Source organism: Leptonychotes weddellii, chromosome 1 (genome assembly GCF_054177405.1).
Source record: "Leptonychotes weddellii isolate Sample4059 chromosome 1, ASM5417740v2, whole genome shotgun sequence".
Taxonomy (NCBI): Eukaryota; Metazoa; Chordata; class Mammalia; order Carnivora; family Phocidae; genus Leptonychotes; species Leptonychotes weddellii.
Genome location: NC_138369.1, coordinates 6,581,177 through 6,605,063, shown reverse-complemented (window position 1 = coordinate 6,605,063; position 23,887 = coordinate 6,581,177). Strand labels below are relative to the sequence as shown.

Genomic DNA, 23,887 nt, shown 5'->3' with positions numbered 1-23,887 from the left:
AATGGTCTTAGGAGAGCTTTGGAGTCACCTGACAAACGTGATTAACCTTCGTCTAAAGACTATGAGGCTCAAAGAAAAAGGCTTATGTGTGTATGTTATGTAAGGCTCATTACTCACTCTGGCAGTGATAAACATTACGTGGTCTTGTCGCTTTTGCTCTCCCCCAACTCCTAGACGAACCAAGACCTAAACCTAGACCTAGACCAAGCTAATTCTGAATTGGCTTCAGCTAACAAGGAACGAGAGGAGAGGGAGAGTGGCCAAAAAGGCTGTGAAAACCCAGGAAAAGAACACTCTGCACATAATTTATTTAAGTCACTCTGCACCTGAGGCTCGCTCACACCCGCTGCGCCATCCCGGGCAGGCGGTCCGCCAGGGCTCGGGGCCCGATCCCGACCCAGGCCTGGGTCTCATCTGGGGACTTCCGACCGCACCAGGGAGTCGGCCTCGCTCAGGGCGAGTTTGTCCTTCTTCTCCTTCTGCAAGACCTGCTCCTCCCACAGCGCCTGGTCCACCTGATCGTCCGTGAGCACGACAGGCTTGTACTTCTCATCAAAGAGCCGCTCGTTGGTCTCGGAAAGCAGCTGATGCGGCCCGACGACGCGCAGATGGGCCGGCAGGTGTTGGAACTCCTCGTCGTTGATGTCGCAGTCGCGCATCCGGGCCGCCAGCACCCACCAGCGGCCCACGAAGCCCACGTCCAGGATCCGGCCCGGGAAGTCGACCCAGCGGGGCTGCAGGTAGCGGCAGCGGGCCTGGTAGAGGCTGGCCTCAGCGTCGACGGGCGCCTCGTACACGAGCGCGCAGAGGCCCAGGTTCGCGTGGCGGAGGCGGCCGCGCCCCCGCAGCCACAGCAGCCGCTGCACGTAGTCCTCCGAGGCACGGCTGCGCGTGGCCGGGGCCAGCAGCAGGAGGGTTCCCGACGCGTCGAGCAGCGCCTCCTCGAAGGCCGCCTCGCTCGGCGCCAGCGCGCAGCAGGCCGCCGCGCCGCCCAGCAGTCCCGCGTACACGGCCGCCCGCCAGGGCCGAGCCCGCGCCGCCGCCGCCGCGTCCCCGCAGGCCTCGGCGTAGTCTCGGAGCAGCACGCGGGCCCAGGAACCTGAGGGGAGAGAAGCAGAACGAACAGGTGAGAGCAGGCCGCTGCGGCCACCCCCCCGCCCCCTCCCGCCGCTACTCACCCAACCGCGTCCACACGCCCGGCTTCGCGGCCGCTGGGACACCAGACTCTTCACGGTTTCGGGACCAAAATCTCTTCAGGGCGGCCGTCGCCATTCTCTTCCGGCTTGGCGTCCCTTTTCCGAAGAGAAACGCCGGGTATGCGAAGAAAAAGGCCCGGGGCCTTCATGCGCAAGCGGCAACAGTGCCGGAAGTGGCTTCCCATCGGAAGAGGATCGAAAACGGACCGGTGCCGGATGTTGCTGTCCGTTCTGAGCGGGGTCGGCTGTGGCGGGGAGGCGGGCCGCGCAGGCGCAGAGGCCCTGGGCCACGCCGGCTGAGGAGCCTCAGGTGAGGGGGGGCGGGGTGCATCTGTGGGGCTGGGGCGGGGGCGGCGAGCTCACCCCCGGCTCGGTGCCGGTGGTGTGCATTCAGCTCGAGAAGAAAGCCAGGCGGGGCTCGGGGCTGAGGGAGAGGCCTCGGGAGGGGCACCGAGTAGGGTTGGGGGCGGGCGTCATTGGCCTCTGTCCTCAGAGCGGGATGCGGTGACGCCCCTGAGCGACCATGGCGGCGGCCGACGAGCTGGCCTTCCACGGTGAGTGCGGCGGCGACGCGGCCCGAGCTCCTCCTGCCTCCGCCGGGCGGAACCTCCCGCCCAGGTTCCTGCTGACCGCCAGCCTGAATCCCGGTCAGCTATGAGCACTAACCCCGACCCAGGCACGGTACCCACCTCGGACTCGAACCCCGCGCCCAGCCTGAGCTCCTATCTCCGAGTAGAGCCTCTGTCCCAGACCTGACCCCATCCCAGAACCAGCCTTAAATCGCAGGCCCTTGCAAGGAGTGGGGGAGCACACCTTCCAACTGCTCAGAATTTAGGAAGCTGGGCCCTTCAGTGGCCCCAGTTGGAGTCTTGGCCCCCACATGAGGCGTGGGTGAAACCACATTGTCCTGACTGCCCAAACATGCGTGTGTCCCATATTCCTTCTCGATAGAGTTCGAGGAAGCTTCTAATCTGCTGGCCGAGACCCCAGATGCGGCCACGGCCAGTGGAAGCGATCAGCTGACCCCGCAGGGGCACGTGGCAGTGGTGGTGGACTCGGGTGGCAGCTATGGGGCTGAGGAGGAGGCCGAGGAGAGTGACAGGACAGCGGTGAGTCCGCGGTGGCCCTGCCTGCCCCCAGCCCTGCGCCCACCCTCTGCCCAGGCTGTAAGGGCAGCCACCGAAAGCCCATTTTGTGCAGCTTCTGCAGGAGGAGAAGCAGCAGCCGGGATTCTGGACCTTTGGCTACTATCAGAGTTTCTTTGACGTGGACACATCCCAGGTCAGGCCTGGGAAGCTGGTGGGAAAGGGTTTGCAGTCACATGGGGCTCCAGCCACTATCACTGAGCCCTTCCTGGGCACCGGAGTGCTAGTGATACCCGGGGGGACACAAGTTCCCACGCAGGCTGGTCAGACTAACTGTGGTGCGCAGTCAGGACTGTGGTGTGACCGGGGCTCGTGGGAACACAGACACACGTGCTCAGGCAGGTGAGAGAAGGGCCTCCTGGAGGAGGTGAGGAGTGTGCCGAGATGGAAAGGAGAAGGAAGCCTCAGCTGGGCAGAGTGAAGGGAAGCACGTGTTACAGGCACAGGGAACAGCAGATGCGGAGGGCTGAAGGTGAGAACTGTCACAGGAACTACCTGTCATTTGATCTGGTTGGAGAGGGTGAGGTGGGGGACAGGCGGGCAGAAGCCAGACCACAAAGGCCTCGTATGCTGTGCTAAGGAGTTTGGGTTTTGTCCTGAGGGTGCTGGGAAGCCATAGACGGGTGTAGAGCCGGAGAGGAATGAGTGGAATTAGCGGATGTGGTACAAGGACTGTGGAGCAGAGGCCCCAGGCCAGGGAGGGAAATAATAAACCTGGGGCGCAGAACGGGACATAGTGGAGAGAGATGTAGGCAGGAGGATGCCAAGGACTTGCCTGTCCCCCACCTCATAGTCCAGACATGTCACAGCATGACAGGCTGTTCAGGGCAGCCAAGCCAAGAGAAGGGAGAAGCAAAGAGAAAGATGACCGGCCCGAAAGAGTCCTTCAGAGTGGCAGCACACTGGGGTATTGAGACTGGCCAGGGGAAGGGGCTCCAGCCCATCAAGAACCTAGAGGGAACATCTGAGCCCTTGTAGGCAGAGGAGATGGGAGGTCAGCAAGGAAGAAGCCTCTAAGGGCAGGGCAGGAGGTTGGCCCTTTCCTCTGTGGGGGCTAAGGGGCCCCGTGCAGGCTTCCATTCTGGGCCCCACCTTGTCTCCAGGTCCTGGACCGAATCCGAGGCTCACTGCTGCCCCGGCCTGGCCACAACTTTGTGCGGCACCATCTGCGGAATCGGCCGGACCTGTATGGTGAGTGGTGGTGTGCATTCAGCTCAAGAATTCACTTAGCACATGTGGACCCAGTGCCGATCTGTGGATTCCAGCTGAGAAGAAAGCAGGGGCACTCCCAGAGAGTGGGAAATGCACATTCTGTCTGGGGAGACAGTTACATAAAAGGCTGCTGAGGGCCACAGGGCTCAGAAGAAAAGCAAACAGCTTAGAGGATGTGAGTTGCCACTTTGCATGGGTTGGACAGGGAAGGTCCCCGTGAGGATGAGAGAACAGGCCTTTTGGTGGTGTGGATGGCGGTGAGGAGACCTAGGGGAAGAACATTCCAGAAGGGGGCACAGGTCCAGTGGTGGGGCAGTATTGTCATTGGAGTAGTGAGCTGCACGAGGTCACAGAGGTGACAGGAGAGACTGCACCGGCCTTGTAGGCCGCAGTGAGAAGGACTCTTAGTTAAGGGCTCTGAGGCTTCCTCTGGCAGGTGTGGGACGGTGGGGCCCAGCCCCAGGTGGGGAGCAGCGGTTGGACTGTGGACTAGGTCTCAGAGGTGGAGCTGACAGGATTTCCTGACCCGTCAGAGGTGGGGTGGGAGGAGAGAGGCGAGGGTGGCTCCGGGGTTTTCATTGGGACCGCGAGAAGGATGGAACTGTCATTTATTGACTGGAAAAGGCTGGGCGGGTTTGAGGGGAGAGCATGAGGGTGGAGTTGGAGAGGCCTAGCTGTGCACGTGGAAATGTTGACTATAAGCTTGTGGTTCAGGGCACAGACCGGATTTGAGATACTTGGGAGACATCAGGCTAGAGGTGACATAAAGTCCTGATGCTGGACAAGATCGTGGGGGCTGAACAGATGAAGAGGATAGCTAAGGATTGTGCCCTACAGCGTCCTCGTTATTAAAGGGTCAGGGAGTCAACAGAGCTTGAGGAATTGCCAGGGAGGTGACGTGGCAGAAGCTAGGAGCATGAAGTCCTAGAAAGCATAGGGGGAGTGTTTTCAGGAGAGAGCGATCAGCTACAGCAAAGGCTATCGAAAGGTCAGGAAAGCTGAGGGACTGAGAGCCAGCGCTGGATTCAGCCACCCCAGGTCATCACTGGCGATGTGGGGAAGGGTAAGGTGGGGGGTGGAGGTAGCTTGGAGCTTAGAAAGAGGCTTGGGGCCCAGCACGGTTGGGATGGGACAGGTCATCTGTCCTGGGAGCCCTGGGTTCCTCACCACGCCCTGCCTACAGGCCCCTTCTGGATCTGTGCCACGCTGGCTTTCGTCTTGGCCGTCACTGGCAACCTGACCCTGGTGCTGGCCCAGAGGAGAGACCCCTCCATCCACTACAGCCCCCAGTTCCACAAGGGTAAGTGAAGTGGGCAAGGCCCCGGCCCTGCCCGAGCTGGGAGTGCCGCGGAGCCCCGGGGGTGACGGCCCGCCTCGCCCCCCCGCCCCACAGTGACTGTGGCCGGCGTCACTATCTACTGCTACGTTTGGCTGGTGCCGCTGGCGCTGTGGGGCTTCCTGCGGTGGCGGAAGGGGGTCCGGGAGCGCATGGGGCCTTACACCTTCCTGGAGACCGTGTGCGTCTATGGCTACTCCCTCTTCGTCTTCATCCCCACCGTGGTGAGTGTGGCCCCGGGCGGGGGCGGGGCGGGGGGCGACAGGTGCCGCGCGGAGGGCCTGGTAGCCAGCTGCCCGTGTTGCCCCCAGGTCCTGTGGCTCATCCCTGTCCCGTGGCTGCAGTGGCTCTTTGGGGCCCTGGCCCTGGCCCTGTCGGCTGCTACCCTGGTGTTCACCCTCTGGCCGGTCGTCCGAGAGGACACCAGGTTGGTGGCCGCGGTGCTGCTCTCGACTGTCGTGCTGCTCCATGCCCTCCTGGCAGTGGGCTGCAAGGTACCAGCGGTCAGGGCTGGGCCTCGGGGTTGGGGGGGGGGGTGTCACTGACCCCCACCAACACTGACCCCAAGGGCTTTGGTTCAGTTTTACTTCTTCCGGCCGCTGCCTTTGGAGCACCTGGCGCCTCCGCTCCAGGCCTCGTCTCTGCCCCCAAAGCTGCTGCTGCCGCCCACCCCAAGGGCCAAGGCAACCTAGGAAGGCCCGAGCCCACAGGTGAGGGGCTGCTCCTGCCTTTCCTCCCCGAGGCGAGGAGCCACAGGGCCGCTCCCAGGAGTCTCTCTCTTTCAGGCCCACCATGAGGGGACACCTCGGCCTGCCCTGCCCCTCAGACGATGACTGAAGGCTCCCTTGACACCTCGAGACCACTCTGCTACTTTCCAGACTTTTCTTACAAAGCAAACACTTTTATTTTCTATGCAAAGATGATTCCGAGAATTTATATAAAGGTGGGAAAGGGGCAGCTGAGCAGGGAGCCTCCGCGGTGGCTGTCGCCCCCCCCCCCCCAGGCTCCCTGCCAGGCCTTCTGCTTTCCCTGATGGGACGGTCGGGAGAGCAGAGGGGGTCACCCCAGCCTCAACTGGGCCTGCTCCTCCTGGGTGCCCACGGAGCAGGTCCCGGGGCCTAGCTTGAGCTCCACCACATCCGTGTTCGGAGGTGTTAGAAAATGGGGGGCAGGGGGAGAAGTAGAAGAACATTGCCTCTGCTGAAACATACATTTCCTTGTTTATTTGTTTTGGGGGGGGCGGAGGTCCCTGCAAGGCCCCTTCCCAGGCTGGGGAGGGACCAAAATGCCATCATAGTAATAGGGACTGGAGCGTCTACGAATGTTGAGGGAAATACACAGGCCTAATGTGAGCTACAAGGAGAAAGGACGCCTTCCACGATGGATCCTTGAGGTTTCTCATGTCTGCCCCAAGCGGCTGACAGTGACCCTTCCCTCCAGGCCTGGGGCCCGCGGGGCCACCTGTTCTAACTCTTGGCAGGGGTAGGGGAGGGGACCTGCAGGGGCTCAGGGACAAGACAGCAGCAAGAGGCAGGGGCCGAGGACGGAGGGCCTTCCCGACAGCCGGGGTGGGTTGTACATTCAAGTGTGAGGTGAACCCTTTGGTGGGAGGGGGCCTCGGGTCTCCAGAGGCCTGGCCCCACCCCTGTCCTGAAGACTCGGCAGGGCTGCCCCTCACCACTGAGCCTCTGAGTGGGGGGAGAGGGGCTGCTGGCTCGGCCCGGCCGGCCTGGTTTTCTCAGAGGGTCTGTGGATTGACACTGGTTCTTCTCGTAAAAAAATAAAATTAAAAAAAGCAGCATGTCACGCCCATTGTGACCAAGGCCTGGTAGTTGAAGGGAAGGCCCCGCCCAGTCAGGACTGCCTTCCCCACTGGAGACAGGCGGGGGAGGGGGGGCAGGCGCCAAGGGACCAGGTGGGGTGGTAGCTACTCCCCCCACCCCGCCCCTCCCCGCCGGGCCTGCAGCTGTCAGGCCTGGACATGCCTGTTACAGAAGATGTCAAACCCAGGTCAGGGGGGAGGGCAGGAGGGGAAAACGGCTCCCACGACAGGATCTTGTGTAAAATCTGGCAGCGACACGCGCTCAGGGCCAAGATGCGGGTGGGCGGTGGAGTGGGGGCGGCGGCGGCAATGTTGTGTAAAAAAGTGTCCAAGTTCCCATAGCAAAGAGGGCCGTGACCGGGTGTTTGGGCTTCTCCGGCCCAGGGGTGAAAGCCGCCCAGGCGGGGGTGGGGGGGGTGGGCAGGGTCTTCATTTGGTTTCCTGGTGCTGTCAGTCTGTTGCGCGCCAGAGGGGCCTAGCTCCCATAGTGCATGGTGTTGGTCGGGATGGACATGGGGGAGGCCATGGAGATGGCGGGGCCGCCCATGGTGAACTGGCTGTTGACTGCGTAGTGGGCGCTGGAGCCGCCGCCACCGCTGCCCTGGGCGCCCGACGACCCTGTGGGGGGGAAGGGGGATGGCACGGGCACTGAGGGGCCGGCTCTGCCCCCCGCGCCCGCCCAGACCCACGGCAGAGTCAGAGAGAGCGAGCGAGCAGGCGAGAGGGCGGCCCGGGGGTCCGCACACTCACGGCTGCGGGACCCCGCTCCCACGGCCCACCATTACCTTGGACAATCCCCGTGCTCATTATGGAGCCCATCCGGGAGTGGGTGTGATTGACAATCCCCGTGTTGGCTGCGCAGCAAGAGGGAGGGAGGAAGGAAGGGAGACGGCGTCACCGCCCCCAGCCCGGCCCAGGCTCTCGCCCCGGGGGTGGGGAGGGTGGGTGCAGCGGCTGCCCAGTGAGACAGACAGGAGCGGCAGGGCCTCCGCCAGGGGCCCCTGGAAGAGGAGACCGCGGCACAGAAAGCCCAAGCCCTAGAGAGCCGTGGCCGCCCACCGCGCCACTCCCGGACCCCAGGGGACGCTCACCTAAAGGAATCAGGTTGTTGTGGCCCACGCTGGAGCCACCGGCAATAACACTGCTCAGGTCGTAGGCGGTCGGCATCCCTGTGCGCAGAGGGGGCCAGGTCAGGGCGTGGGAGACCGCGTCCTCCGGGGCAGAAGAGCCCCAGCGGGGGGCCCCCCGGGAGCGCCCTGGCCCCAGCCACACGGGGGCCACTCACCGGCCACAGCCATCCCACTGCTGAGGTTGTAGGTGCTGCCCGTGTTCCACATGTTCTCCGAGGGGGACGTGTAGTGGGAGCCGGGCGGGGGCGACGGCGTCGTGCCTGTGTATCTGCAGCACAGACCGACCGACCAGTGGGCAGGGCTGAGAGGCTGCGGGTCAGGAGGGGCACCCCCCCCCCGACTTCAGGCTGCGGGCTCATAATACCTGAAGAAGGGGTTTTTCAGGTCCAGGAGGTTACTGGATTTGGAGCCCGTCTGGTCTACCTGGGCCACAATACTGATGTCATAGCTCTGTCTGCAGAGAGGGGAGGGGAGGACGGCCATGAGCTGGCTGCGGAGACAGACCCCTGCCTCCCCCAGCCCCAGGTGGCAGCTCACACCTTTTGTTGGCAATAAGCAGACATGTCCCTGAGAGCGTGTCCCCGGCCTTGGCGAACAGTGGTGACTGGAACAGGCAGCGGACCTGGTACCAGTGGGTCAGGGGCTCCGTCGGGGCTGTGGATAGCCACACTGTCATTCTGCCAAGCAAGGACAGGCACACGTTTGACCAGGCTGCAGCCACCACCCTGTGCACCTTGAGCTCTCCCCAGCCATCTCTGATGGGTCCCCTGGGGCCCTGGAGCTGAGACAGGCTGGCTGCCCAGGCGTCCCAGGCACACGCACGTGCACGCGCGCGCATGCACACACACACAGATCCACAGCCGTGAGGGGCCCACTCCCTTGACCTCTGTGCCGAGAGACAGAGACCAGGTCCCATGAAGGACTGTCGCTGAGAAGAGAATAGACACCCCCTCCCACAACAGTCTCTGGCTCAAAGGGGGAGCTCTCACTGCTTTTGGAGGGGGGACAGGGAGCCTAGAGGAGTCCTGTCCTGTCCTGCCAGCCCCCAGCCAGGCCTGGGGGTCACAACTGCAGGGAAGCCCCTGAGACCGGGGCAGGAAGGAGCACACAGCATGCTTTGCACTGTTGCACTCACATGGAGCCGATGAAGGCGACATCAAACCAGAAAGCCAGACCGTGAACTAGCCCGGAATGCAGCATGTGGAATTTGAATGGGATTTCTATCCTGGAAGGCAAAGGGCAGTGATTGCTGGGGAAGCCAAACAGGGACTGCCAGGGGAGAAGAGGGGTGGCTGGGTGCAGTGTCCCGGGGCCCCTGCCTGCCCGCCTTAGGGCAGAAGGCCTGGGGGAGTCTGTGCTGGCCCCAGGCCCCAGCAGGAGCCAGGCTTAGCAGGAGGGGCATGGGTGCTGGTACCTGTGCAAATCTCCTTCTTTGGCTTCTAAGAAGTTCACTGTGTACTTGACAGACTTGGCCATCAGGATCCGGATGTCAAATGTGTCCTGGGAGAGACCACAGTGTGACTTGGCTTCAGGCACAGAGGCCAGCTAGAGGGGAGAGCTCTTCTCTCCTGTCTGGCCACGGCTATGAGGCCATTTGGCTAAAACCAGTTTGCCGTTCTCAGACATGCTGGGGGGAGGACGAAGTGGTTCGCCACCATGGAGGCCAATTCGGTGACGGCTCTCAATCATTCATAGCATTAGAGACGTGGCAGTTCCTCTCCTGGGAGTTTAACCTGCACATATATGTGCACGTATACAAGCTCACACCCGTTAATTAGACATACTCTGGAAACCCTGTAATTAAACCACCAATGTCCCATCCGTAAAAGACTGAGAAAGAGGGGCGCCTGGGTGGCTCAGATGGTTAAGCGTCTGCCTTCGGCTCAGGTCATGATCCCAGCGTCCTGGGATCGAGCCCCGCGTCGGGCTTCCTGCTCAGCGGGGAGCCTGCTTCTCCCTCTCCCTCTGCCTCTCTCCCTGCTCATGCTCTCTCTCTCTCTATCTCTGTGTCTCAAATGAATAAATAAAAAAAAAAAAAATCTTAAAAAAAAAAAAAAAAGACTGAGAAAGAACGAAGAGGGGGGAAGGATCTCCGAGATAAACAAGTTAAAAAGCAAGTTGGAGAACTGTGTGCTGACGTCCACACCCGGCTGTGACGGAGGCTTTATATCAGACTAACACTCTGTGAAGAACTGCATGAGCCGAATAAAATACAAAGGAAAAAAAAAGCCTAGTTTGAAAGTACTGGAGAGTAATAAGAGCAGCCTCAGCTTTGGGGAGCCAAGATCCTAGAGAGATGTTTTTTCGCCTCTGCCTTTCCCCTTGGGGCAGGACCTTCTGGCGGCCTCCCTGGATGGGGAAAGCAAAATGGGGGCTCAGGTCACCAAGGCAGCTAGGATTCAAGAGATCAAGAAACAAAACAAACGGAAAATACAGAAACATGAAGTGGATGTTCTGCATGCAATTTCACTCTGTGGCGTGCACCAACTCCTGAGCTGCATGTGAGGTGGGGCTGAGAGGCAAAGGAATCAAGCAGAAAGCCACTTATAAGACACTGAAAAACTAAGGAAAGGTTCAGCTGGGCATTGGTGCTGGGAGGCTGGGAGAGGAGCCCCGTGAAGCACCCACCAGGCTTGCACTGAGACCATTGAAGGCTAGGACCTAAAGCAGCAGTTCCCAAAATGTCCCTTTCAGAGTACTCTCAAGGTCAAAACTATTTTCATATAATACTAAGATGTTTTCTGCCTTTTTCTTTGGCTCACTCACCTGTGATTGCACAACTGATTGAACACAGAAGCAGAATCCAACTGTCTTCTATTAAGCCAGACATTAAAGAGATTTGCAAATTAAAAATGCCAACTGTGGGGCACCTGGGTGGCTCAGCCGGTTAAGCATCTGCCTTCAGCTCAGGCCATGATCCCTCCATTCTGGGATCAAGCCCCACATTGGGCTCCCTGCTCAGCGGGGGGGCCTGCTTCTCCCTCTCCTCCCTGCTCATGCTCTCCTTGCTATCTCTGTCTCTCTCAAATAAATAAATGAAAATCTTTTAAAAAAAATGCCAACTGTTCTCACTGAAAAGTTTTGGAAAATCGCTTTTTTCTTAAAAATACTACTTATGTTAACATTTAATGGGCTTGTTATTTTAAAATAAATATTTTTTAATTTCTTGGGCTTAATTTTTTTTTTTTTTTTAAGTAGGCTCCACACCCAACATGGAGCCCAACGCAGGGCTTGAACTCACGATCCTGAGATCAAGACCTTAGGTGAGATCAAGAGTCGGATGCTCAACTGACTGAGGGCTTAATTTTTAATACCAAGAGTTACTGACAGTATATCAATAGCTAAAACACTAACAAAAGCTCTTCCTCCATTTTTAAGAATGTAAACAGATCACCTGAGACCAAAATGCTTAAAAACCACTGCCTTACAGGGAAGCCAAGAAACAGCCCAGCAAAGTCAAGTCTGAAAAGCAGCCTCTAAATATGTCAAATGCCTGATAGGACCAAGGTGATCTATCTATATGGCTAATTGCCTGAAGAAAAGCAAATCCTTGAGAGGAAAAACATCATCCAGAGCCTCCATATTTCATTCTGGCATCCAATAACCAGGTATACTAACAGACAGAACCAAAGGATGGGAACCAAAAACTAAGAGAGTAAATAAAAAATAGAAATACACTTAACACTTACCTACATGCTAAAAGTGACCAGAAACTTACAGTATGTATGAGAAAAAAAAAAAGGTAGAAAAAATGAAGAATTTCAGAGAACTGAAATAAGAAATAAGCAAAATGAGATCCTAGAACTGAAATTAAGAATTAGAAAACCAGCTTAAACAGCAAAGAGAAGACGAACTGGAAGATGGATCAGTAGGAAATACGAAAATGAAGCAATTAGAGACAAAAGGATGGAAAATGCAGAAAAGAGTGTAAGAATCATCTGAGACAAAATGTCCTAGGAGGAGAAAGAGAATGGGGCAGAGGTAGTGTTTAAAGAGACAGTGCCCGAGAGTCTCCCCAAAACTAGTGAAAAACATCAAGTGGGGGAAAACAATATACCTTAACAAAACAAAAGACAACAAAACAATTCAAAAGAAACAACATTCAGAATAAATTTTAAAAAAAGACGATAAACTTATACCCATAAAGACCAGTAATTACATCAAACGTAAAATGGTCTCAATGTTGTAATTAAAAGACCAAAAAATGTCACTCTGGTTAAAGAACAAATCCCAAATATATGCTACTTACATGAAACAAACCTTAAGTAATAAGGACACAGAAAGGTTGAAAGTAGAAAGATGGAAAAACATATAGTGTACAAAGATTAACCAAAAGAAAGCCAGAGTACCTGAACTACTAGCAGGAAAAAAAAAAGAAAAAAGTGGCGGGGAGGGGGAGGGGAGGATGACTTTAGGGCAACTAGTACTACTTGAGAACACTTTTTGTAATGACAAAAGGTTCAATCCAAGAGGAAGAAACAATAATCCTAAACCTGTATGCACCTAATAACACAGCGCCAAAATATATAAAGCAAAAACTCAGGAATGGGAAATCTACAATCAGTGATAGGAAAAAGCAGAACCTCCCCCCCACCACCACCCAAAACATGAGGAGATAGACAAGATTTGACTGACATGATTAATTAACATGACCTGACACTATAACATTGTACTCAACAAGTGATAAATATACGTTTTTCTCAAGTACACACAGAACGTTAACCAAAAGAGATCACTTAAGTGGGCATAAAGCAATTGTCAACAAATCTCCAAGGACTGAAATCATACAGTGTATGTTCTCTGATCATAGAAAGAAAAAGAATATATTGATTATGCTATATTTTGAGAGGAAAAAAGGTTATATACATATGGATATATTTGTGTGTGTGTGTGTGTGTGTGTACTTGTATATGCACATTTAGGTATAAAACTTCTGAAAAGATATACACAAAATACTGTTTGCCTATAGGCTTTTCAGTTTTACATTTTTTTAATTTTTGAACCATGGGTATCAGTTCAAAAATCTCAAAATCAATCAAAATCAGTTCACCAAGGATCAATCTAATAGCAGTTGCATGTACTGCATGCTTACTATGTATTAAAGCACTCTACATGCATTGCCACTTTATTCCCAACATCCCTATATAAGAGTTCTGTTTAGCAGCCAAAGCAAGAACTCAGTGGGGACAGTGGCTTTCCTAGGGCTGCACAGTTTGCACAAGGCCTGACAGGAAAGACCATGTCCCCCCTCTTGTCACCCCGGAGGAGGGCCATGCCCAGTACTAACTGCAATAGTGCCTTGGGTGCCCCACTCACCACCACAGGCTGCCGGAAATACTCGTCCACCGCAGCACCTCGGAGGGCTGACAGGTCCACTCCATGGAAGGATGGCTGGTACCTGCAGAAAGCCCCCATCCCCCACAGCAAGGTCACCAGCAGCAGGAGAGACAGGTGGAGCAGGCTGCCTTTTCTCCCAGCTGGCCCTCATCCAGCCCAAGTCTTTCAGGTCCTACTGAGGATGAGGAGAAAAAGAGAAGCGGGCTGTCCCTGAGAAGGTAGGACACCCAGGTCACACTCACCAGAAGTTGGCCTTGGTGAACTGCTCCATGTAGAGCTGTTCATCCGTGAAGGGTGCAAGATGGACGTCACCAATGGTGGGGAACATGTTTCCTGGGAGTGGGGGGCAGGGAGGGGTGCTAGCGTCAGGGTGGAACATCCCAAAGGGCCTGGCAGAGTTTCCAAATGGCCCCAGGACCCCCAAGCCTGGGACTTCCCAGCCTCTCTTTCATTCATTTGTGCATTCGTGCAACACAGGTATGGAGCACCTTCTCTGCCACCGGCCAAAATGAACACTTGACACGCACTGACTCATTAAACTTGGACAGCCAGCCAGGGAGGCAGGAAGGCCTGTCCTTCTGTTCCATTACTGGGGCTGGGACATGGGAAGGCACCTGCCAAAGCCTCAGGGGTAAGCAAGTGGTGCGTGGGGTGCAGCCAGGCCCCAGGTCATTGCTCAGTCAGCCAGGCAGTGTCTCTCAGGTGCTGTTGTCCAGGGACAGATGTGCAGCCAGGGAAAGTGAAGCCAAGCTCTCTGGACAGAGCAAAGGCGAGCCCTTGGCTACACTGTCAGGGCCTCAGATGAGGCCAGAGACTGGGTCGGGGGAGGGGGGGTTAGCTGAATCCCAAGCTCTGGCAAACAGGGTGGGCCACTGGGCTGCCCTGGTCTGGCACATGGCCTGAAATGGGAAGGGGCGGGAGGGCAGGATCCTCTCTCGGTGTGATTCAATGAATAGACTGACGGGTCTGAGCCAGCGGCAGAGAGCGCCAGGGCTCAGGAGGCCCCACCCACCTCGGGAAGTCCAGGGCCCCAGGTCACCTGGTCTCCAGATGTGGGCCTCCCTCCCTCCTTCTATGCAGGAGAGGGGGGCCCTGAGGCAGGAATCTGCCTACTCTTCGATCCCGCAAAGGGCATCCGGAGATGGAAGGAAGACGCGTGTGCAGGCCGGGGGGCAGGAGGGCAGTGCTGGCCCCGAGCCTCATCTTGGGCAGGCTGCCTGACAACCGCGTGGGTGTGCAGCTGCCACCAGAGCTGGCCTCCCCTCGGTGCTGACGTCCACTAAGGAGGAGCCCCCCCTCCCCGCCAGCTTAGCCTACCTCCAGGATGGAAAGGGAGGAGAGCGGGTCCGGGACAACCCCCGCCAGGTGGCCTGGCTTCCCGCGCTCACACCCGTGACATGGGCCACAGCTGCGGAAAGTGCAGGCCACATCCTGCCTCCAGTCCCTGCAGCCCAGATCCAGGGAGGCCAGAGGACCACAGCGGGTGCTTCCCCACCGAACCGCCCATCCCCTGGTCCCCATGGGGCCTGCCAGCCCACTAGCTTCATATGTTCTGCCCTGGCCAGGGTCCTCCTAGGCCACGTGCATGCCTGTGCGCGCGCGCACACACACACACACACAACCCCTTGCTTGTACAGAAATACTTGAGACACATATGCAAACCCCAAACCAAGCCCAGAAATGGGACACACCAGCAGATGTTCCAGGCCCCTGTGCACAGACCCCCAGTGACCCAGATAAGTAGCTCTGAACAGCCAATGACCCAGGTGCGTGGAGGGGCAGGCACAGAGACACAGACAGGAGGCCACAGAAGGCACACCTTCCCAACACAGACAGCTGCTCCCTGATACTCGAGAACCCCCCCAGCCCGCCCTCATACACACGGACGAACTCCTCTGTCCCCCTGGCTAGGGTACGGGGGGCGGGGGCGCCACTCGGGGGCCTGTCAAGCTAGGATGAGGTCTGTATGCCAGGAATGAGGACAGAAGGCAGACTCCCCGGGAAGGCGCCTGCCACAGAATACCTTCTGCACCTACCACAACCGCCATCCCCAGCTAGACACTGTCCCCACAACACCAGGGCACAAGATGGCAGAGGCAGCCCGGAGGCTCTCTGGGGACCGGAGGGGAACCCCCCTCCATACTCAGGCCGGGCCGGGCAGGCGATGTCTGGCCCAGGACTCTTGAAGCCAGCTGGGGTGGGGTGGGGTTCGGGGGTAAAGGCCTAGATGCCCCCCAGGCTGCCAAGAGAGGCAAGCAGGGAACAGAACCACAATCGTACCGACCCAGCAGCAGCCAGCGGCTCTGCAATGGGAGCCCGACATGGCCGCCGCCCGTGCCAGCAGGAACACTCACCCCCGGGCCTCAGGTACTTCTTGGCATGGAGGTAGCTCTCGAGCATGCGCTCATTGAAGAGCATGTAGCCCATGGGCTCCGAGATGATGATGTCCACCTGCTCAGGGAGCGAGACTTCCTCCACCTTCCCGGGGATGACCACGATGCGCTCAGTGAGGTTGTTACTCTTCACCAAGACCTGCAGGCGGGTGGGGGTTCCAGAGGTGTCACGGGGACCCCTGCACCCAGCCACACCATGGGTCATCACCAGATCCCTCCTCTCAGGGGACGCCTTCGACCCACGCACGGCCGCCAATCCCCTGCCTCCCCGGTTGGCATCCTAACCACGGCCATTATCAGCCACGGCCTGTCACGAGCTCACCGCAGCCCCAGCCCTCTCTCCGAGCCTTTCCTGCTGCAGCTCCCCAGTCCCCTGAGGTCACCTCTACCCTTTGAGGACAACAGCGGATGGGAGCACACAGGACGAGCAGGCTTTGCTACAGCCACCAAAGCTAAACTTGGACGCACCGTCCAACCCAGCGATTCCAGTGCTAAGAACGCGTCCTACAGACGCGACCGCACGGGGGAGAGGGAACACGTGTGTCAGGGATTCGGCGCAGGAGGTGTTTGTACTGCAAAGACCACAAAGTGGCCCAAAGGTCGAGGGCTGCCTAACGGCATCTAAACAAACAACGGTGCCCTCCCCACCCCGGGGCAAAGGGATGCTCTGCAGCCACTCGCGAGGGGGAGGAAGCTCTTTCTGTGGGGACACAGACCATCCCAGACAGGCTATTCAGAGAGCAGAGCACCGCGTGTGCTGGGCTGTGTCAGAGGAAGACACAGGCCGGTGCTCGGAGGCCGGGACAGCTCAGGAGAGCTTCCACAGGATCTCTCCGGCCCCTGCGCGGCGGGCTGGGAGCCTGCGAGCCAGGGTGGGGGTGGGGGCAGGGGTGGGGGGAGTATCTGCAGTTTACCCTTTGCGGCTTTTAGGTTCTGAACCTTGTGAATAAAGGTTTCAGTGCAGGAAAAGGAAAAAAGAAAATGAAACCCTGTTGTTGCCCACATTCCACAAACGTAGGAGGTGGGGCTCGGAGGGGAGCCACTCGCCTGGACAATCCACTCCCTGAAGCAAGAGGCTGTCCAGCCTCTGAAGACACCAGACGGGCCCCGACCCCGTCGTGGAGGACACACCACCTCAGGTCCAGCCCAGCCCTCCCTCGATCAGTAGGTTCTGGACACAAGAGACCAAAATAGAGAAGCAGCATGCCCAGGCCCCCTGGATCCGGGGGTCAGGTCCCCCAGCAGAGCTGGCTTCCTGGGCTGGAAAAGGCATAGAGCTCGAGGACGAGGACAGGCTGGGGTCTTTGTGGGCTGCTGACCTCTGCGTGCTGGGCCATGGTGCTGGCCTCCACTGCATAGATCTTCCTCGCTCCAGCTTGGGCGGCAAAAAATGAGAGGATCCCAGAGCCGCAGCCGACGTCAAGAACGATCTGGAGTAGGAGGGGGCAGTGAAAACAAGGCACTAGTGAAGTGACGGTGATCGTAAGGGATGAGCCTGTCCGGGCCGCTCCCTCCGCCAGAGCCTCCTGCTGAGTGTGCTCTGGGCCGCGCAGCCCACTTCCCTGCAACCGAGGCTGACTGCGCCCAAGGCTGGTTTCTGAGAGCTACCCGGAGCGCGTGGGAGCCCCTAGTTTGGATCCGAGGGTGACAGGCTGGGATTTCTGAAGACCGCTAGGCTGTTAAGACCACGACACTTTTAGGCCAGATTCAAAAAGGAAGGGTTTGGGCTGTGATCGGTCTACGCAGCACGGCGGACACCAGGCGGTCAGGAGCACGCCTGTAGCTTCTCTGGGAATGAGCCAAGGACACCTCTGAGTCCTGCTGCACGACTGCCAGGGCTCAGGGCTGACGAGCCAGGCCTACACACTGGACAGGAAGTGGGCGGCCGCTGACCCCTGACCCCACAGGGCATCCTGGCCACCTAAGAGGAGCTCCTGGGGAAAGCTCCACTTGGGCCCAGGCGCAGATCTCCTGACCCACTGGGCCACGGGCTGTGATCCTCCGCAGAAGCTAAAAGGGGTCCTTCCAGGGCCTCAGCAGCCCTAGCAGGGAGGGAAGGAGCCCAGAGAGGGGGTGCTGTGGGGTCGGTGGCAGGATCTCCAGGCTGTATGTGTGGCTCGGCTGCTGCGGGGAAGCTGCCCACCACCCACAAGGGCCTCTGGCCCCCATGATGTGGACCCTTAGAAGAGTCTAGGCTTGCGTGTGGCAGGCTGCCCCAATCCTGGACTGGACTGACTGCTTCCTCAGGGGCCGAATCAAGTAAGCATCTCTGGCGGTGCTGTGCATGAGCTTTCTGGAACAGAACTGCTCTGGGGGCAGCAGCAAGTCCAGCGGGGGAGCCCAGTCGGGGCGCTGGGACTGTCGGGGGGCGGGCGGGAGGGCCTGGCGTGCTTCTCGGAGCTCTAGAGGAACCAGGCAATGGGTCTCTGCACTGAGAGAGCTGGGAGGGATGTTGCCAAAGGCGCTTCCCAATTCCCAGTGCTATTGCAACGCGGCTCACACCAGGGCCCAAGACGAAGGGCAGGCTGCTGGGCTGGGGGGCTCGGGCCCCAGAGGAGGCAGATCCACATGGACCATGTGGAGCCCCTCCAAGATATGTGGAGAAAAACACTCTCCCATTTGGGTTCAAAAGGGAAAATAAATCCCAGGCCCCCTGCAGGGAAGGGAATAAACTTTCACCTTTGATCATACGTACTCTGGACTGCTCTTTATTATTATTATTATTTTAAAGTAAGCTCTAGGCCCAATGTGGAGCTTGAACTCCTGATCCTGAGATTGAGAGTCACATGCTCTACTGACTGAGTCAGCCAGGCGCCCGTCTTTCTTTTTAATCGTGAGTGTATGCTACTTAGTAATAACAAAAAGATTTTTAAAGCAACTAGGAAAATACCTAGATAAGTTACAATGTATCCACAGGACTTACTAGTACGTCCAAGACATAGCATTTCATGGGGAAAAGTATTTGGCAGGAAGAGTCTACAGAATAAGATCCTATTTGTAAACCACTTAATTAGTTACCTAATTCTAAAATGCATACACTGATAGACGCATGGGGAAAATTTGGGAAAAAACCCTTGCTGGTGACAGTGGGTTTGGAGGTAACTGACAGAGGCTTTTCCATGCCTACATTACACACACTGCGAGTGCACAGAGGAGTCCTCGCCGTGCAGTATTTCCAGGTGGGTACTTGTCACCCTCCCCGTGACAAGTATAAAAAAGCAGAGTTTGCTTTCGTAATAAGAAAACACTTAAAGATCAAATCAACGAGCAAAGAAAAACGTAACTGGAGCCGTGGACACAGCGCAGCAACTCGGGGCTACAGGGAAGGGGCCGTGGGGGGTGGGGGGGAGGCAGGGCCCAGCCGGCGGGTGCCGGGCCCGCTCACCTTGTCCTTGAAGTCTGTGTGGTTCTGCAGGATGGCGCGCTGGTAGGTGCCCGTCCGCACGTAGTCCTGCATCATGTTCTGCTGCTGGGACAGGTAGCCATAGAACTGGAACAGAGACAGGCCAGTGGCACAGGGCACGTGGCGGCGCAGACGGCCGAGGCCCCGGCTGGCCCTGCGACAGAGGAGGGCCCACCTGGGGCACGAACCTCCCTCGGGAGGCTGCACCCCCTGTGCTGAGCCGGGCCCCTGCTGGCAGCTGCCGACCACTCCAGGAAAGGCCCCCGGGAAGGCCACCGCCACCGTCACTATGGCCAAAGTATGCAGCTGCATGCTGCCTGGACCTGGACGCCACCCAGGAGAAGTCAAAATTTGCCCCGGGAGGGGTTCTGGGATGGGGGGGGCCGCCTGCCCCATCTTAGGGTCCCCAACGAAGCAGAGTTGTCGATCAAACAGAACCCTAGAACTCAGAGCGCCAGGCAGGTGAGGTGCTGCGGGGTCTCTCTGTAAGACAACGGGCGAGCGGGAGGCAGCGTGGCACCTGGGCCGGGGCACAGGCTTTGGCATCAGGCAGACCTGGCTTCCCATCTTGGCTCTGTTGCATAATAGCTGTGTGACTTGGAGCAAGTCACTTAACCTCTCTGAGCCTCAGTTTTCTCATCTGTAAAATGGGGACAATAATAGTACTTACCTCCTAGGGCTGTTGGGAGGATCAAGTGTCTCTGTGCGTGTCAAAGCGCTTAGACCAGTGCCTGACCCGCAGCACAGGTTCGGTACAACCGTGCTGTTGTTACTCAGGACGCCCGTGGGCCTGAGCTGCACCTGCACTCACATTCTTCCAGCAACCCTCCTAGGCAGGCCCTGGTATCTCCGTTTCACAGATGAGGAAACTGAGGCCCAGCAAGTGAAGGACACCTGCCCAAGGTCACGCAGCTAGTAAGGGGCAGAGCCGGGACAAGAACCCAGGTGGGCCCGCCCTGTGCTGCGCGGCCTCCCAGGGGTCACCCGGTGGCGACAGCCTGGCCGGGGCGGGGGGGGAGGGTGTGTGCAAGTACCCACCTGGAAATACTGCACGGCAGAGGACTCCTCTGTGCGCTCGCTGAACACCGACCGCTCCAGGGTGTGGCCCCGACAGGTTTTCAAGATGTTATAGAAGGAACAGAAATCTGGAAGGGGGAAGCCAGGTCACGCGTGGGCATCTCGGGGAGCGGTCTATAAGTGCACAGCCCAACTCCTCTACTTTGAGCACTCGTGCTTGGCGATTTCTTTTTCCCAAACACAGTGCTGAAACTGACGAAGAGGAAGAGCAGCCAAACCTGCCACTTGGTGGCCGGCACAAGAAGGCTGGCGTCCCGCACGCTGGGGCGAGCGAGCTCCGCGCGGCCGGTGGGGCCAAAGCCTTGGGAGGACGCACGCCGGCCGAGCCAAGGTCAAGGCTCGCGGGTCTGTCCCAGCCAAATAACCGTGAGCCCACCCGGGGTCTGTGTGGGGTGGACCAGGGTGGGGTGGGGGCTGAACAACAACGTAAAGATATTTAATACCCCGGAACCGTACGTTCCAAAATGGTTACGAGGGTAAAGTTTATTATGTGTATTTTAACACAGTGTTTTCAAAGGAGAACAGTATTTGTAAGGCAAGCAGTCTGGGAAGATGAAGAAATCTTGGAGGAGGACAGTGGGGATGACTGCGCCACAGCGTGAGTGCACGGGAGGCCCCCGCGCTCTACACTCAGAAAGGGTTAAAGTGGTACATTTTTGCAACAGGTACTTTACCTCGATTTAAAAAAAAACTGACAGAATTAAAAGGGAAAAAAGTCAACTCTTAAATATTCATCGAGTAGAAGCAGACCGGCAGGACTTACACCGGCTCGTGATGCGCACCCCCGGGGCGGGTGTTAAAGGCAGAATTGGGGTTGTTTATGCAAGGAAGGACACGGAGCTGAGGAAGACGGCTTCTGCGGGGAGGTGGCCCGTCACCTTGCTCCCCCACCGGGGGCACCGGGACAGCCGAAGGGGCTCCCGGACATCGGTGGTGGTGACCAGACCGGGCTGCTGCACCTTCATGAGCTCTCCAGCCCCAGGCGCCCCACCACCTCCACTGCCGACCCCCACGAGCCACCAGCAGTGGCCTGGAGCTCGACAAACCCTCCTTAGGAACCGCCTATGTCCACTTGGGAGCCCGAAACGGGTCTGCTCAGAACCCTCCCGTGGCTTCTCTGTGCGCTCGGAACAGAGCTCCGCGCGCCTCAGGATCCTGTCTTGCCCCCCTCCTCCACTGCTAGGAGGGCCAGGGCCCAGACACGCGCCCCCCCCAACCCCCCGCCACGGGCTCCTCCATGAGGCCTGGGGTGCAGCCAGGTGGCCAGGACAGGCCTCTCGAAGGAACGGATGTATGAGCCGAGCCCAGAAGGACCCAAAGGATTTGGCAAGGGAAGGTCCGGGGCGAAGCGTTCCAGGCGGCGAGAACGTACTCCTCCCACGGACTTATCTCCGCACAGGAATCATTTGTGACGGCCTCCTGGGACAGAGGGACGGGCCTCGAGGTCCACCTCCGGCCGTGGCTGGCAGCCTAAGCGGCCTGGCTTCAGGCTCTCTGGCCGAGCGCCGCCAGGACGGAAGGGCCACGTACCGTTTGGTGTGGCGAACTGGATGAGGACGCTGTTGCAGCCCAGGGTGATGATGAAGGACTGCTTGCCCACGCGGCTGCACTCCGTCTCCCGGGACACCGAGCACTTAAACACACACACATCTTCGTCTGCGGGAGGAGGGAGGTGAGCGTGAGCCAGCAGGTCCCAGGGCCGGCCGAGCGAGGCTCCCGTCGGCCAACTTTGGGCAAGTCATGTCCCTGGCCCCCCCCAGAGTCTTCGGGGGTACCCAAAAGCCCACCCTGGAAGTACTTGCCACGTGAGCCCTGCCCGCAGGCCCAGGCCGAGGAAGAGGGGATGGCCGAGCAGGCGACAGGGACGCAGAGGCAAAGCGTGGCCAGTGGACAGGAGGGCTGTCCACGGAGCGACCAAGGCTGAGAGTAAGGTGAGGGGTGACCGGGCGCCGTGGGCCCAAGCAGGACATCCCGGCGGGGCCCCTCTGCCAGGACCTTCCCTCACGGAGCACCTCCTGGGGCCCAGGCCCCGGGTCACCTGGTGGCACTGAGATGGGTCACCTGGTGGCACTGAGATGGGTCCCCTGGGCCCCGCTGAGGGAGTCTGGCATTAATTCACCAACTCTGCTCTGTTACATGGGGGGATGGTCAGCCTTCAGCCCTGAGCGGGGGTGGGTGGGGGAGAAGAAAGAATTCCCAGAGGTGCCTCTGTTTCCTTCACCCGAGCCCCTTCCCGCTCAGAGTGACGTGGTGCCGTGATTATGAGCGTGGCCCCTGGAGCCAGATGGCCTGGGCCCATGCCCCACCCGCACCGCTCACTGTGGGACTTGGGCAGGTCACTTTGCCTCGCTGAGCCTTGGCTTTCTCACCTGTCAAACGGGGCTAATGGGGGGGCAGGTGCAGGGCCCAGCACACGGGGAGCACGGCAGCCACAAGCTGCCATCGTCACTAGTCCTGCTCCTTCGTTCGACAAGTGTGTGGCGCTCCCGCCCCCAGCCACACGGTGAAGCTCAGCAGCACCAGAAACAGGACAAACCAATGTGCCACCGAGGCCCTGGGGTGGGGCAGCAGGACCGACACGGCATCTGTGTCGTATTCTTGGCAAAAATGTTCACCCTGGGGCGCCTGGGTGGCTCAGATGGTTAAGCGTCTGCCTTCAGCTCAGGTCATGATCCCAGGGTCCTGGGACCGAGTCCCGCATCGGGCTCTCTGCTCAGTGGGGAGTCTGCTTCTCCCTCTCCCTCTGCCCCTCCCCCCACTTGTGTGCACGCACGCTCTCTCTCTCTCTCAAATAAAACAAAATCTTTTTTATTTTGGGGTGCCTGGGTGGCTCAGATGGTTAAGCGTCTGCCTTCAGCTCGGGTCATGATCCCAGGGTCCTGGGATCGAGTCCCGCATCGGGCTCTCTGCTCCTTGGGAGCCTGCTTCTCCCTCTGCCTCTCTCTCTCTCTGTCTCTCATGAATAAATAAATAAAATCTTTAAAAAAAAAAATGTTCACCCTGGTCCTCGTGTGATGGTGCCAGGTCATGACAACCTTTTCACAAGCTACAGAACGGCAGGAGGGAACGTGGGTGTGCACCACAGGTGTGATAACTTGAAATGACATGGGCGTGACAACAGCATGTGGTTCTGCAGAACCAGGCTCTCGTTCTTCCGCGAAGTGGGGAAGTAGTGAGAGTGGACTCTCGTGATGTCTGCAACGTGCCTCTGAGCTCATCAAATAGACAACTACGAACTGTACACATAGACAGCAGCACCAGTGTAAATGTGGCGGCATGTCCCAGCCCCTCCAGAAAGCCAGAACCACCTTGACGAAGAACAAAGGTGCCTCTTAAGTTTATTTTGTTTTAGTAATCTCTACACCCAGTGTGGAGCCCCAACTCACGACCCCGAGACCAAGAGTTGCATGCTCCACCGACTGAGCCAGCCAGGCGCTCCTGACATTCAACAAGGTGCCAGAGCGTTCAGTGGGAAGAAAATCATCTTAACAAATGGTACATGGACAGACAACTGGATGTTCACATGCAGGAGAATGAACCTGGACCCCTACCTCACACCACTTACAAAGACTGACTCCACTAGATCAATGACCTAAATATAAGACCTAAAAACTATAAAATTTCGGGGCGCCTGGGTGGCTCAGTGGTTAAGCGTCTGCCTTCGGCCCAGGTCATGATCCCAGGGTCCTGGGATAGAGCCCCACATCGGGCTCCCTGCTCGGCGGGAAGCCTGCTTCTCCCCCTCTCACTCCCCCTGCTTGTGTTCCTGCTCTCGCTATCTCTCTCTCTGTCAAATAAATAAATAAAATCTTTAAATAAATAAATAAATAAATAAA

The 23,887-nt window shown here is 58.0% G+C and overlaps 3 protein-coding genes across 5 annotated transcripts in view; 1 reads left to right on the top strand and 2 right to left on the bottom strand.

Moving 5' to 3' along the window:
- Window positions 1–285: 285 nt before the first annotated feature.
- TIMM29 (translocase of inner mitochondrial membrane 29) lies at window positions 286–1,303 on the bottom strand. The gene is made up of 2 exons (XM_006741042.3): window positions 1,179–1,303; window positions 286–1,099 (listed from the first exon to the last, which is right to left on the bottom strand). The coding sequence occupies exons 1-2, from the start codon at window positions 1,270–1,272 to the stop codon at window positions 411–413; spliced, it is 783 nt and encodes a 260-aa protein (XP_006741105.1). The 5' UTR covers window positions 1,273–1,303; the 3' UTR covers window positions 286–410.
- A 62-nt stretch (window positions 1,304–1,365) lies between these two features.
- On the top strand, window positions 1,366–5,807 carry YIPF2 (Yip1 domain family member 2). Its single transcript, XM_006741043.3, has 10 exons — window positions 1,366–1,506; window positions 1,690–1,750; window positions 2,148–2,305; window positions 2,397–2,477; window positions 3,445–3,532; window positions 4,737–4,853; window positions 4,947–5,113; window positions 5,201–5,383; window positions 5,471–5,599; window positions 5,675–5,807. The coding sequence occupies exons 2-9, from the start codon at window positions 1,720–1,722 to the stop codon at window positions 5,579–5,581; spliced, it is 936 nt and encodes a 311-aa protein (XP_006741106.1). The 5' UTR covers window positions 1,366–1,506; window positions 1,690–1,719; the 3' UTR covers window positions 5,582–5,599; window positions 5,675–5,807.
- A 283-nt stretch (window positions 5,808–6,090) lies between these two features.
- Window positions 6,091–23,887, bottom strand: part of CARM1 (coactivator associated arginine methyltransferase 1) — a 34,088-nt gene continuing 16,291 nt past the window's right edge. The window contains exons 2-16 of one of the 3 annotated variants that reach the window (XM_081813064.1): window positions 21,582–21,707; window positions 20,013–20,119; window positions 18,957–19,061; window positions 16,891–17,001; window positions 15,533–15,710; window positions 13,421–13,511; window positions 13,158–13,239; window positions 9,256–9,341; window positions 8,977–9,066; window positions 8,381–8,518; window positions 8,206–8,295; window positions 7,997–8,109; window positions 7,803–7,880; window positions 7,497–7,565; window positions 6,091–7,329 (exon numbers count right to left, since the gene is read on the bottom strand). In XM_081813064.1, the coding sequence (XP_081669190.1) occupies window positions 7,187–7,329; window positions 7,497–7,565; window positions 7,803–7,880; window positions 7,997–8,109; window positions 8,206–8,295; window positions 8,381–8,518; window positions 8,977–9,066; window positions 9,256–9,341; window positions 13,158–13,239; window positions 13,421–13,511; window positions 15,533–15,710; window positions 16,891–17,001; window positions 18,957–19,061; window positions 20,013–20,119; window positions 21,582–21,707 (1,607 nt within the window). In that variant the 3' untranslated portion in view covers window positions 6,091–7,186. The remainder of the gene's footprint in view (window positions 7,330–7,496; window positions 7,566–7,802; window positions 7,881–7,996; window positions 8,110–8,205; window positions 8,296–8,380; window positions 8,519–8,976; window positions 9,067–9,255; window positions 9,342–13,157; window positions 13,240–13,420; window positions 13,512–15,532; window positions 15,711–16,890; window positions 17,002–18,956; window positions 19,062–20,012; window positions 20,120–21,581; window positions 21,708–23,887) is intronic. The other 2 variants (XM_081813065.1, XM_081813067.1) reach the window with 2 other exon arrangements.